At 34.4% G+C, this 14,461-nt stretch overlaps 1 protein-coding gene across 2 annotated transcripts in view; it reads left to right on the top strand.

Annotated features, from left to right (window-relative positions):
* The first annotated feature begins 424 nt into the window (after positions 1–424).
* The window catches only part of LOC110111720 (zinc finger CCCH domain-containing protein ZFN-like), a 38,723-nt gene continuing 24,686 nt past the window's right edge, over positions 425–14,461 (top strand). Inside the window, exons 1-3 of one of the 2 annotated variants that reach the window (XM_020843713.2) lie at positions 426–736; positions 1,477–1,634; positions 8,686–8,742. In XM_020843713.2, coding sequence (XP_020699372.1) covers positions 601–736; positions 1,477–1,634; positions 8,686–8,742 — 351 coding nt within the window. In that variant the 5' untranslated portion in view covers positions 426–600. Of the gene's footprint in view, positions 737–1,476; positions 1,635–8,685; positions 8,743–14,461 lie in introns of both variants that reach the window. The other variant, XM_020843714.2, reaches the window with a different exon arrangement.

Below are 14,461 nucleotides of genomic sequence, written 5' to 3'. Positions count from 1 at the left end.
ATATTGAAAACACATGAATTAAAAAATCTTTCAACCAAATAGTCGCTCGGTTATAACAAAATAAAATGGACGATCGCAAACATAACCCTCAAAATTTAACTATTTATAAAACTAACACCATTTATATCTATTTTTTAAATTCTCAAATAGATATTAAAATTGACACATATTTTCCATTTTTATCAAATTTTAAATAGTAAAAAAAAGGGTAAGCATTATTAGCTTTAAATTAATTTAAATTTGAGTGTCATGTATGCAAATTTTTAAGATAAAAGATTGAATTTAAATAAAAAATATAGTTTTTAAAAGAGTTAGAATTTCAAATTTATTTAATAATGTGGACCGATATTTTTTTTTCTTTTAGTTTCTGTTCTTTTAGTTGGCGCGGTGAAAAAGGAAAACGACTGGCTCTCGGATGGCCGGCTCTTATTCCCCCATTCTTTTGTGGAGAGGAGAGCTCTTTTATTTTCCCTTTTCTCTCTCCCCTCGTTTACCTGTAAGCTTGCTATTTGCTTCCGTCTTCCTCTGGCTTCGTCGCGTCCATCCCTTGTCTTCTAGAAGCTGCAGCGGCTGACGCCCATCGACAGCGGCTGCTGGCCAATGGAGTTCGATGGGGGCGGTCGGCCAATGGAGTTCGATGGCGGGGGAGGGGTACAACTGCCACCCACGAGGTCGGCGAACTTAGCCGTGACCGAAGCGTCGGCGTCGTCCCCGCTTGCCACGTCTCTCGACGAAGGTCAGGGCTTCGCGCTCTAGGGTTCCCTTCCCTGTTCTAGAATCCGCTACTCGTCGTACAGTTGATCGATGCATTGCCGCATTATTTTTTCTCCTTTTTTTGGGTTGAGGCATGGGCGGGTGGCGATGTTTGAAAGAAGAGGAAATAATGATTGGATTATTCTGAGAATTTGGGTTGGTTTGGGTTATCGTCCGATATTGCATGCGGAATTCGGGAGTTGGAATTTTACCGCTATACTGTTCAATAACATTGGAAAATTCCCGAATTTTGTTTTGGTTTCAATAACTACTGACGCTTTATTTAAAAAAAAATTCCTTTTTTTAATGATCTTTCGTATCTTATGCTGTCTGGAGCTAGATGATGGTTACCACTCGGGCTAGACGTCGTAAAAGCCTCCACTTGTTGGCTGAGAGGTCTGTAATACTCAATTTTTAGTTGGTTTCGTAGTTGGTGGGCGTTTGTCTGGGCGAATTTTCCTTTAAAATTTTCTGTTTTTTCTCCATTTTCCCCTTCCACGACTTCTTTATTTTACTAAGTTATGGGCGAGATGATACTGATTGAATCCGCACTTAATCAATATAATATAATTTTGTCCTTATTCTCTAACACAAGTTATCATCTTCGAATCCTGCGATTGTCCTTATTCTCGTACGTAGTTTTGGCTAGTTTCTGAGAATGTGAACTTTTCCAATCTAAGCGTGTGAGTCTGTATCTAATGCGTGCATTTGGTGCTGATGCAGAATCGATGTGGCAAATGAGTTTGAGAGTAGGTGACAACATAGAGCCTGGACCTTTTCCAGAGCGTCCGGGAGAGGCTGACTGTGCTTATTATATCAGGACCGGCCTATGTAGATTCGGTATTACTTGCAGATTTAATCATCCTCCCAACAGGAAATTGGTAAATCGAGAGTCTTTTTAAATAATTTTGTTGAACTAATTCGCTTATGATCCGGTTTTATCTGATTTTGACTGTATTAATGGAGTTACTTGTTGCACTTTCATAAAATTTTTATTTTGTCGTTACTGTTGTTTTTCCTGAGTGAAATATTCTTGCAGCTGTGCGAAATCCTTGGTCCTTTGTATCCAACCATTAACTTTTCACACAGAAAAAAATGGTCCTGTTTAAATATGGTACATCTCAGGGCTGAGCGATACATGATTAATACTAATGTTGGTCATATGGTTTGCTTTTCTGATATGTATATATTAAGCACTGGAGTGACATGATGTGCAGGTATTTGTTAATTGGAATGCTTCTCTTGAGTTTGCATGATTTCCTAATTTCTAGGTTCCCTATGTTGTTGTGGTGTTTCATATTGCTTGGTTCTCATTAAATTGCTTTTCTAACTTTTACCGTAAGTTTTATCCTGTTTTGCAGGACAGTATACAACAACATCAAGCCTTTATCCCATTACTTGGGGTCGGCGCAGGACAGTATAAAAGTTATAAATTAGTTGTGTTGCTTGTCAGCAATGTTTTTATTTACCTGTCTTGTTTGTTTTTGATATTCTATCTTCTTTCATGTATGTTTGTTTTTTCCTATCAATAAATCTATATTTTTTTTTTTCTTAAGGTTTGCTTGTTTGTGGTCCTCTACATGAATTAAAATTATTGTAACTAAATGTTTCTCACTGTAGTTGCCAAGGAAGTTTGTCTTAGGGTATTTTGAAGAGTTTGCTGGAGTGTTTCCAAGATAGATTATTAACTATTTGATATGGAGGGGGGAGAGGAACAAAGATATTGGTCCAACCGAGCCTACAGCTAGGGCTGAATCAGCCCTTGGGTTGGGCGGAACTCTCAGTAGAATCAAGGGGGAGCTCGGCCCCCTTATGGGGCCCAAGAAAGCTATAGATCATTATGAAAGGAGGAATTAAGTGGAAGTTATTTAGAGAAGTTTTAATTAGAATTGAAGGAAATAATCAAATAATTCTAATTTTGAATTGAAATAGGAGAGAGAAATTAATTAAGGCAATAAGGGAATTAATTGATGCTTTAATTCCAATTTGAATTCAAAATAAGAAAGGGAATTAATTAAGCTAGTAAAGTTGTTTGAGAGGAAATATGAAGAGCTTATTTAAGGCCTTATTTTGTTATGAGATTAATTGGTATTTTGTTTCTTTGTAGTTTTTTTCTTGAGGGCTTCCTAACGACATCTAGGTTGATTGGGAGAGCCGAGCTAGCTTTAAAATAGTAGATCAATTTTTTCTTTCATTATTGTTGAAGTATTAATTAAAAAAATCAGCCTCTATCTTTGTGTTCCTCCACTTCTTCTTATTTATTGTGCTGTTTTCACTTCCAAATCGTATCAATTTGGTATCTTAGCACTTTTTTGGGACCTATGGAGGTAAAGATGGTGGATGTGTTGGAAGGCAAAGTGGAGCAAATCAAATCCCGGTTGGTAGAGAAGTTCTCAACCATCAAAGGAAGGCTTTCATCCATGGAATGAAAACTCTCATCCATAGAGAACTGCTTTGAAAACTTGGAGGATATGATAAAGAAAATGATCAAGATGCAGTCGAAAGCTTCACTGATGATTCCTAGGGTTGAACCAAAGAGAAAGAAAATTATGGATGAGATGATGAGAAAGCTCATGGAGATGCGATCCAAAATCCCCCCGGCAGTTCCAATTGCTAACTTTAACCAAGATTGATCGGGATTCCATTGGCTGAATCTAAGGGAAAAGTGATCGGACGGAAGGGGTTCTATAAGGAGAGTTTCTTCCATCAAGAGCCACCTTCTAGGACTTCGATAAAGGGTGGATCAGGATTTCCGGAAGGGGGGGACAACAATGAGGAAATTGTGTGGTGGAGGTGGTGGGGTGGTCAACTATTATGGGAGGCATTTCGAGCAAGGGGAGTGGATGGTGGGGATTGAGTTGAACCATAGGACCAGGTTATGCAAGAATGGATGAAATAAAGGTGGGAGTTCCACCCTCGATACATGGGGGAAACATGGAGGGATCATGACATCAGCTACACTGGAGGAGGAAGAAGTTATTGGGGCGGTGGCGATCCTAGGGTGAGGAAGTTGAGGATGCTAATATTTGAAGGGGATGGTGCATATAGGTAGGTGTGTCAGGTGTAAATGTATTTCATGGTGTAGGGCTATCTCTGGTGGGGAAAACCCTTGATTGGTTCCAATGGACGATAGCATGACCACTAATTGAGTAGCTGAAGAAAGTTATGACCGGCGTCCCATCCTTCTACCTTGAGGATAAGGTGCATCTTGAGGGGGGGGGGGGGATTGATACGACGGGGGGGGGGGTATTGATACAGCGAGAGAAGGGGAGCAGAGAGACTAATCCAACCCAGCTAGTTAGGGCTGAATCAACCCTTGAGCCCAACAAAGGTATTGATCATTACGAAAGGAGGAATTAAGGGAAAGTTATTTAGAGATGTTTTAATTAGAATTGAAGGAAAGTATTCTAATTTTGAATTGCAATAGGAGAGGAAAATTAATTAAGGCAATAATTAATTTCTGTTTTAATTCCAATTTGCATTCAAAATAAGAGAGAGGTTGAGTGAACCGCAGCAAATATTACTTTTAAATTTTTTTGCACTTCCATTTGTCTTCTACTTGGTGATGAAGATACGCTTACTTCTTATTAGATGCTTCTGGATGGTTGATTTGAGATTTCCCGGATTCTATTTTCTCAAGAGAAAAAAATTCTGTAAACATTGTGACTTTCCATTATGGAGCCGTTAAAGTCTTGAACTATGTTGGGAATGCATATCTCATCTAGCTAGATAGTGAATGCCCAATAGCCAGGCATTCAAAGTTCTTAAGAAACTAAGTTATATAGATTGGGTGGGTAGTAAACAATTTCACATCCTCCCTCAATGTTATAGGTTTGTTAAGATCATGATCGAGAATTTGATTAATAGTGGGTTTGAGAGTATTGTTGCATGAAGTTTTAGGTGTTATTGAGTTTGGATCAAATTCTTCGATTTGCTTTAGAAGTTTGGTTTCCTCTAACCCAATTTGGCCCTTCTTCATCCTTGTGTAAACATTTAACTCAGTTTGCCATATTGATTATGATTTTGTTATTGGGATCAAGAAGCATGATTAGGAGTTTGAGAAAAAAAAGGACTATATAATTGAAATTGAGGACTTGAGATAATTTTCATTTGCGAAATGAATGTTTCAATGGAAATATGTTCAAGTTGAGTATGACTCTCTATGTGTTCTAATGATTCCAAAATCGGTATTCATATTCATTGTTCTCCACTTGAATATCAAATTTAAGTAGAATGGTTGTTATTCGAAAAATCTAACATCCACTCAAATTGTAAATATTTTTTTGTAATAAGATAATAACAATTGTATCGCTTTTGATTTGGGGTATATCCCAAGAATATGCATTTAATGGCTTTGGGATTAAGCTTGCTCCAATTCTATTAGCGTACATGAACAAAGATTGAGGATCCCATTACTATTATAGAATGGTGGAGATGAGATGAGTCTTTGGATATTATTAAAGATGATTATGACATGGGTTTTGATATTTCTAGACTTAAGTGGGAATTTTATTTATGGTATATATTGTAGTGAGGATGGTTTCTCCCCAAAAAATGAAATATATGATATATCTAACTATCTATTGGTCATATATGGAAGTTGGATGCGAACAAATTGAAGTATATAGTCAGAGATAGAGCACTTTGTCTTGGTCATGGAGTGTGCTTTTCCAAACAACTCTAAGGTGCTTTCTTTGCTCTAGCAAATTTTCTTGCATGTGTCCCAAGTCCGTTTAGCCATCACATAAAGCTATAAATTTTCCCCAATATCATTGCTCATGGAGTTGAGCAATGACATTTGCAAGAGGATGTACCTTGATGTATGTTTTTTGCTGATGATATTCTTCTTGTTAATAAAACTAGATAGGGAGTTGATGGAAAACTTGAATTATGTAGGTCAACCTTAGAGTCTCAAGTTTTTATTTTGTGTAGATCTAAAATCAAATACATGGATTGTAACTTTAGTAATAATAGATCTAGTAGGGGGATTGTGACTTTAGTCGATCAAGTCATTAAAAAGAGTGCATGTTTTAGATATCTCATGCCTATTATTCAAATCAACGATGAAATAGATGAAGATGTTATTAGTAGAATTTAAGTTGGATGGTTGAAGTGAAGGAATGCATCGGGTTTGTTTTGTGATAGAAAAGTGCCCTGTAAATTTAAGGGAAAATTCTATATGATAGTGGTAAGCCTGCAATGTTTTATGACGCGGAATTTTGGCCATTAAAAGAAAAGCATAAAGTTAAGTGTTGTACAGATGAGAATGCTTAGGCAGTTGAGTGGTTTTACACTTAGAGATATAATGTGAAATGAGTATATACGTGAAAAGATTGGAGTAGCTCCTGTTGAAAATAAGATTAGAGAGAGTGACCTTAGATGTTTTGATCACATAAAGCGCAGGGCTTCCGATGGCCGGTTAGGAGAATATATGTATTAGATCCGGCCTATGTTAAGAAAGGTAGAGGTAGATCTAAACAAACTTGGTTAAGAAATATTAAAAATAATATTTTTATCATATTTAAATGAAAATTTGACTCTTAATAGAAAACAATGGAGAAAAAGGACTCATGTAGACGATCCCATAGTGGGATAAAGGCTTGTTGTTATTTTTGTTGTTGTGTCATTGTTTATGGAGTTAATGAGCAAACGACACCACAAAACAAGAAATTTTCTTCAAGATTATTTATTATGGACCGTTAATGGTTAAGATATCATCATATTGTAATATTATTCTTTGCCTACCTTTCTCTGAACTTTGTATCTTCCTTCTTGGGTGGGATTGGCTCTGATGGTATAATCATCATTTCCTTTTCCATATACGAACATCATTACAAATTTTGACTGTTGAAGGTATTTGTGCCCATTCATTTTTTCATGTAATGGGGAGAAGACTTCAATCTGATCGTTCATTTATGCTAGAGATTGCAGATTATTCATTGAGGTGGCTTTGAAGGACTTTGAAGGATGCAGAGGAGCTCTGTTTATTGGTGTAGAGAGAACAAAAAAAACACAAAGATAATGAGAACAAGTTAATATGAGGAGGCCACCAATCTTCACTAACATGAAAGCAATAATCTCAATATTTTAACTCAATTATTTTGTTCAGAATTGCATGAGACTTATATATATAGAACTACAACGAAGCAATGCTTGGAATACGCCTATTCTAACTCAATGCTTGGTATTCGTCACTTGACTTGAAAAATGGGGCCAACAACAATAACAACATCAAACCTTTATTCCACTACATTGGGTCAGCAACATGAATTCTTTTTTCTCCATTGTGTCCTATTAAGAGTCAAATTCTCATTTAAATCTAATAAAGAAAGGTCAGGGCCGTTTAAGGAAAATAGGAAGGAGAGTGGAAATCTGATGGAGTGCATGATAAAATCCACAAAGTAGAGGGGTTTATAAAGCCATTTATGAAAGGAGAGTGGCACTTAATCCAAATTAAATTTAATTCCACACAAGGAAGGGCTAGTAATACATTGAACCAATCCATCTTGCTTTAACTTTTGTGAATACTTGATGATGATGATGAAGTAGAAGAAGATAACATTCAAATTTGATGTATGTCTCTTGTTTGGGATTTGTACTGGTGATGGATATGCAGGCTGTGTTATGTCACTCTCTTTCTCACACGCGCTTTCACACATACACGTACACACACATATGCGTGCTATACATTTAATTATTTATGTTCCTAATTTCACGTTCAAGATAAAAAATGTTGATGTTGATCTATAATGTATGAACAATTTGATTATCTGATTTCAACATTTTTAATGAGGATTTAACTAGGTCAAATTTGATGAAGAAATGGGCAACTTGTAATGTCCTTCACTATAACTACTACTATATTATTTTGTTAAAGTCAACTTCATTGAAATTGTTTTGAGTTATTTTTATACGTGCTTGAAATATTTCATCTGTTTTGAGTTATCCTACATTATCTAATTAATGAATATTTTATCTCACTATCTGGATTGTCTGTTAGGGTATAATTTTTTTATGCTCAATGAATGATCAAATCATCTTAAATTTTCATGAAATTGGCACATATTACTTTTCATGATGAATTTTGAGCTAAATGATTTTGATTTTTTAATTGGATGTTGAATGATTGAAAAATAAGCCAAAACAAAATTACATGGAAAAATGTCTATTCATATAAAAGGATAATATTCTGTTCTTGTACGTAAGTTTTGGAGTCGAAAATAAATATTTTGAAGACTAGACTTTTTAGATTATTAGCTTGGCAGAGATGAAACGAATAATATATAAGTATCCATGCTTGGGAGTTGAATTTGTGTTGGCTGTGTGGAAGCTAGATAGAGAACATCGAAGTATAATTGGAGATAAAAAGTAAAATATGAGGAAGAGTGGATCGTTAAGTTTCTGAATTGCATCTCAACAAGTGTAGTTACATAGCTAGATCTGGAAAAAGACTAATATTGTATGCTAGGCTTGATTAGTTTTTTTTTTCTTACAATATAATCCCATTCTTTTATATTAGATAGATGGATTTCCATGAGGATTCGTTGGTCTTACATTCTTAGGGAACAATTGTGTAAATACTGCAGTTTTGCTCGTTTGGTCTTCCTCTTCCCCCTTGTCATCCTAATTTTTACGTGGGGGAACTAATACATTTTATGCCTTATTTATGGTGTGTCCTTCCATCTTTTTTGTTTATTAATTAGGTGGAATTGAGTTTCTAACTATGCATGTCAAGAATTATTTATTAAGTTTTGTATCTTTTCTTATTATTAATTATGTTGAAGTAGAATGCTTTACTGTAAGTATCCAGGTCCATAAATACCTAATTTTTTTTAGCTGTTTTAGTTTTCTACTCTTTCAAATTTCCGTATGAACTTTTATGACAAAGTTCTATAGAATTGATGGTCTTGATTAGGTCATGTTCAATGTCAGGCTGTGTCAAGGATGAAGGGTGGGTATCCTGAAAGAATAGGGCAACCCGAATGCCAGGTATCCACAATACCTCTCTTTTACTTTATTTTGATTTCTATTTGACAAGGGCATTGATTATAGTCTTTTATGTTCATACGCTTTTAGGCCTCTCATAGGCTAATGCAAAGAAAAATAATATGCAAGATGAGCTTCGCATGTGGCCTTGCATGCATTTTGTTATTTTTAAATTATTTTTCAAAGCAATTCTCAACATTTTGTCATCCTTCAGAAAGTATGAATATTCTTCTATATCAAGGAGATAAATGATCACTTATTTATTTATTTATTTATTTTTAAGTCTAGTCCTTATATATTATGGAAGGCATTCATATCAAGGCTCCACGTTCTCTATTTCTTGGAGCTTATTTGTTGCAGTGTGTTGAGCAAAGAAGTATGGACATAAGATATTTACGCGACAAGGACATGTTGATTCAACTTTGCTTTGAGAGTAGGATCCATTCATGTTTGTGATATGATAAATAGATTAGTAACATGAAAATAATGTTAAAATTTAGCTATAGTTGAGATTCTTGAAGATGGATAGAGATTTAGATTCTCTTGAATAAGAGTAGAGATTGTGAAATCATGTTAAAAGGGCTGATGAGGGTAGTAGCTATTGAAGAAAAGATAGTGGAAAATAGATTTTAGGTGATTTGGGCATGTGTAATGGAGTATAGAAGATGTGCCATTGATAGGGGTTGTAAATTCTTATGCAAATTCTAATAAATAAAAGATTGAGAAGATTGGATTTTGTGCAAAATAATGTTGCTAAAAGTGCAAAAATATTTGTTGAAAATAGAGTGCCTTACACTTAAGAGAAATGAAGGGAATGAAGATTCATCAAGTCGATCTCAAACATTTGTTATATTAAATTAATGATAATGATGAAAAGAATAAGAAGGGAAGATTGTGGGAGGGAAACATTTCAAGAGGTTCAATATAATTGTACTGGGAAAGGTTCATAATTTAAATAAGGATTTTGTAAGAGAAGTGACTGAGGAAGGAAGGAAATATAGAAAATAATAATAATATGTCCGTGAATTTGTTGAGCTTAGAATGTATTTATGTATGATAAGACACTGTGACTCTCTAGAAGTGTTTGTTTTTTGTTTTATATTGTGTGTTTGGCATGTTACTGTTGTTTCTGCAAAGTGCAAAGCCTCTGGGATTGTCAAGTAGATTTGAACATAGAGTGATTAAAAGTAAGCATAAGAGTTAAAATTGGATTGGTCTAGATATAAGTTGCTCAAAATCACAAGGGCTTTGACCGATTTATACGCTTAATGTATTCTCAGTTCTCAAGATTTGTATGTGAAGTATTCAAGCATGTTTTAAAAAAGAGGTTTTGAGAATAAAAAATGGTTACAATAAATATTTTGTCAGACACGATGCTTGGAGTATTTGAGTGCCTACAAAGGCTGCAACACCCCTTCTAGAAGTGTATATAATCCATTTGTTAAATTACAACTACAAGCCATGAAATGTTATATGAAAAATGGCTATTTTGTATGTACAAATCTGTCAGGATATGGTTCGCAACATCTTAAGCCTATTAGATGGGGTCGATGATCGACCATTATTCATGTTCATTCTTTTAGCATGTGTTTTTATAGATGACATTTGAGATGTGTTATAATTTAAGATGAGTTTTGAATGACTCGATATAAACTTGAGCATTCATCAACAAATTATAAAAAAGCAAAGATAAAATTTTCTTCTTTATCATAGCACACTTCCTATTTTTTAATTTAAATTGCTTGAAACATAAACAAAGGTGCTAAAGTTTCTTAATTAGCATGAAGAAGCATAATGGTGTAGATCAAGCAGCTTCTCGGCCTCCATTAGCTATTCCTATGAGAATTTTGGAGGATCTGCCTCAAATCCATTATTGTTGTGTTGCTTTTAATGGACCCTTTTTTGCCAATTCGCTTATCTTGAGGACGAGCTAATCAAATCCATAATTTTCATTGATATTTTCAATATTGATGAGTTCATCTTCATCAATTTTCTTATACCAGTATTTTTGGGTTGCTTTATGAATCTTTATTTTTCATTTGTTCTTTATTGACTATTGCTCGAGATGTTGAACCTATTCTTCACATATCAGTTTGAATAATTTTATTCATATTTTCTTAGTTTATCCTTTTCCTACCAGTTTTTTGACACTAACGCTATCTATCACTCTAATTGGTGCATTTTCTACCATACTTTGTACTTTTTTTTTAAGCGTAAAACAACCATACTTTGTACTTGTTCAAACGCTGAAGTCTATTTTTTTTCAGCTATATTATCTTTACTGTATCTTGTTTATCTTGACTGCTCTTCTAATATAATAATTCTTTACTTTATTATTCTTAACCTTGTCACACAACCATCTTAATGTTCTTATTTCCACCATATTTAATTATCAATAATTTTTTTTATTGCCCAACATTTGTATTCATAAAACGTAATCAACTTATAATAGTTTTATAAAATTTACAGTTAAGTTTTTATGATATCCACTTATCCCATGATACTTTATAGGCACTTCTTCATTTTAATCGCACAATTTTAACTCTAGAAATATGTTCTCATTTATATTCTTCTAATCCAAGATGCTTTAGACTTCGTTTGTGACGACTTTCTTCCTGCTTCTTAAAGAGGCTTTCTAGTCCAAAAATTAAAATTTTTGGACTAGAAAGCCGCCTTAAGAAGCATGAAGAAAACCGTCCCAAACGAAGCCTTAATCTATCTCATATAGGTAGTGCTTTGTTTTCTAAAAATATTTCATTTTATACAATCAATCATTGTTTTATTAATTCTAATTTCTTGATTATTTGAAATATTCTCTCCATTGTTTTAAATTTTCATTTATTTAAGTAGATGTCTCATCGATTAGAATTTTGTCATCTATGAAAAGCATATAATAATATATTTCACTTTGAATATTCTTTGTCAGTACTCTACAACCGATATAAATAGAAATTGACTTCATGTTGATATTTAATGTAATCTTACTATAATTGAAAGCTTTTTGGTCACTTTTTAATTACTTCTAATATTTATTAGTCTTTCATCATACATCTTTTTAATAACTTTAACACACTTGTTTTTCTTGATGCTTATCAAATTAATTCTTGTGATATTTGATTATACACCTTCTATAAATAGATAAATTCCATATGAAGATCCTTTCTTAGCTCTTTATATTTTTTTTTTCATTAATTCTCTTCACACTAAAATACCTTCTATAGCATATTTTTTAGGCTTGAAACCAAATTGATTATCTAAAACTAACTTAACATTTCTAAATTTCTGCTTAATTGTATTCCCACATAGTTTCAAAAAATGACTCTTAGAGTTTTATTCCGTTATAATTATCCTAGTCTTCTAATATTTCTTTTGTTATTAAATATTGATGTCAAATTGCTAATTATTTGACATGCTTTTGTTCTTCGAAGTTACATTGAAAAGATTTGTTAACGAAATCATTACAGAATCCCCACAACTCCCTAGATTTGGATCTAAAACTTTACCTTTATCTTCTTTAGATTAAGCTTCATTTCTACTTATTTTAATTAATATATAGTATAACTCATTATGCAATTCAAAAATACATTTTTCTCATAACTTTAATTTAATAATTTCTCAATAACATCTCTTTCATTCATTAATATCTCCATCTTAGCTAAGATCCTATTTTCTTCATTTCTAATACACTAACTTGATGAAAGTCTATAGATATTTTGTCTCTTATCTTAACTATTTTATAAATATCAGTCTCCTGTAGTACCAAGCCTACTGTCTAAGGGTACATTATGGGCGACTACAGTTGTCTTAAAGTTATGAATTTTTTTTAAAAAAAACATTTATGAGTATTATGGACTTTTTTTTCCTTTGACCCCATGTAGTGGGATAGATGCTTGTTTTAAAAAAACTTTAGCCTTTCAATGACCTTGTTAGGAGAGTAAATGTATTAGATCCGGTTTATATTAAGAATGGTAGAGGTAGATCTAAAAGGCTTTGGTAGAAAATATTAAAAATGACTTTTTTAATTAATTTTAAATGAGAATTTGGGACACAGTTAAAAAAAAGTATACTTGTAGTTGACCCCATGTAGTGGGATAAATGCTTGTTGTTGTTGTATCACAGTATAACAAATTATTTCATAAAATGCTATTATCTGCCACATAAATTTATAGAAAATAGGCAAAAGTTATAGCTCTACAAGATTGTGGTAGTTTTTTTAATACAAAGCTGTGAGAAATTGGCCTCAAATAGACCCTAAATCATTAAGAATTTAAACATTTGAATTGTTCACAATCCTCTTAATGTGAAACCGACAGAAATTGCAAGAAAATAATAAATTTATTGTAAGCTTGCTACTTTAAGATTAGTGAGTCACATGAATTAATTTTATGAGTTATCCATTGACTTTTTTCTTTGGCATGCAGTTACAATTGTAGGAGAACAAACCAACTTAAAATAATATCAGAAAATACAATAAAACTAAATACGTTGTAATAATATTCCATAGGTTAATATTTAGAGCTTTTCACCTAGAGTTTCTTTTCTCACTCACACTCTATCAGAGGCTTTAGCGGAAAGATATCTTCAGCACACTAAACGATGCCACCAAGAAAGTTATGACGTCGAAGGTCTTGATCCACGGGAAGGTAGCTGGAGGAGGAGGCGCATGTGGACGCCCGACAAGTTGCCACTGTCCGGATGGTCGTCGTTCATTGTCTCGGCGAGATGAAATAGTATGCAGCCTATGTAGTCTTCGACGGAATCTTCAAACTCCTAGTCGGGGTCAAAGAAGGGCGATTGAAGGATATCAATTTATCCCTGAGAATTGTACACAAATCCGTGGTCGACTTTAGGATCGGCCATCCATAAATATGGGAGTCTTCATTATTGTGAACCTTGGATTCTTTGAAGGCCGACGGCTTATGCAGGAGGGAGGGAGGAGTGGGGAGCCGGTGGCTTGGTGGGTTCGGATAGAGAAAGGGACAACTAGGGTTAGGGAGGGTGCTTAGGATATTTAGGTTAATTACCAAGGAAAATAATCAATCCAAAGGATTAATGAGAGTGGACGGAAATTAGGATTCAAATTTGAATCCTAAATTAGGGTAAGGGGAAGGGAGAGCCGGTGGCATGCATGGGGAAGGAGGAGATTGGGGTGAAATTAAATGCCTCCTAATTCATGATCTTAAATTAGGAATCAATTAATAGGATCAAATCTAATTTAAAATTTAATTAGACTTAAATTTAGGTACTTTCCTAATTTAGATGGGTTAATTTAGGAAAATATTTGAAAATTCGAATTTGAATTTCAAATAGGATTAAAATCTTTCCCAAATCAATTTGGTTATTTTAGGCAAGCAATAATGATGATTAAAATCATCATCAAGAAGGTTCAAAAGAAGGGGCGGTGGCTAGGGTTCGGGGAGGGTGGAGGGGCCGGATTTTGGAGGGCTAGGCCGACACTATGGTGGGAGTAGGGAGAGGAGCCGATGGGTGAGGGGGAAGATTGGGTGGTGGCCGGAGGTTGTAGTATGGGGAGGGGACAGCCGACTGCTTGGCACAATGGGTAGGGGATGGCCGGCGACCTGAAGCAAGGGGAGAGTCGGACCACGAGCCCGGAGCACCTCCGCGACTGGTGGGTGTTGCTTTGCCCACACCTTGGGACTTTGCCGCTCAAGAACTCACAAGCTCGAGAGAAGAAAATCAGAAATTTTATGAAGCAATCATC

The sequence above is a fragment of the Dendrobium catenatum genome, unplaced genomic scaffold (genome assembly GCF_001605985.2).
Source record: "Dendrobium catenatum unplaced genomic scaffold, ASM160598v2 fragScaff_scaffold_847, whole genome shotgun sequence".
NCBI lineage: Eukaryota > Viridiplantae > Streptophyta > Magnoliopsida > Asparagales > Orchidaceae > Dendrobium > Dendrobium catenatum.
This window is presented reverse-complemented; position numbering and strand designations above follow the sequence as displayed.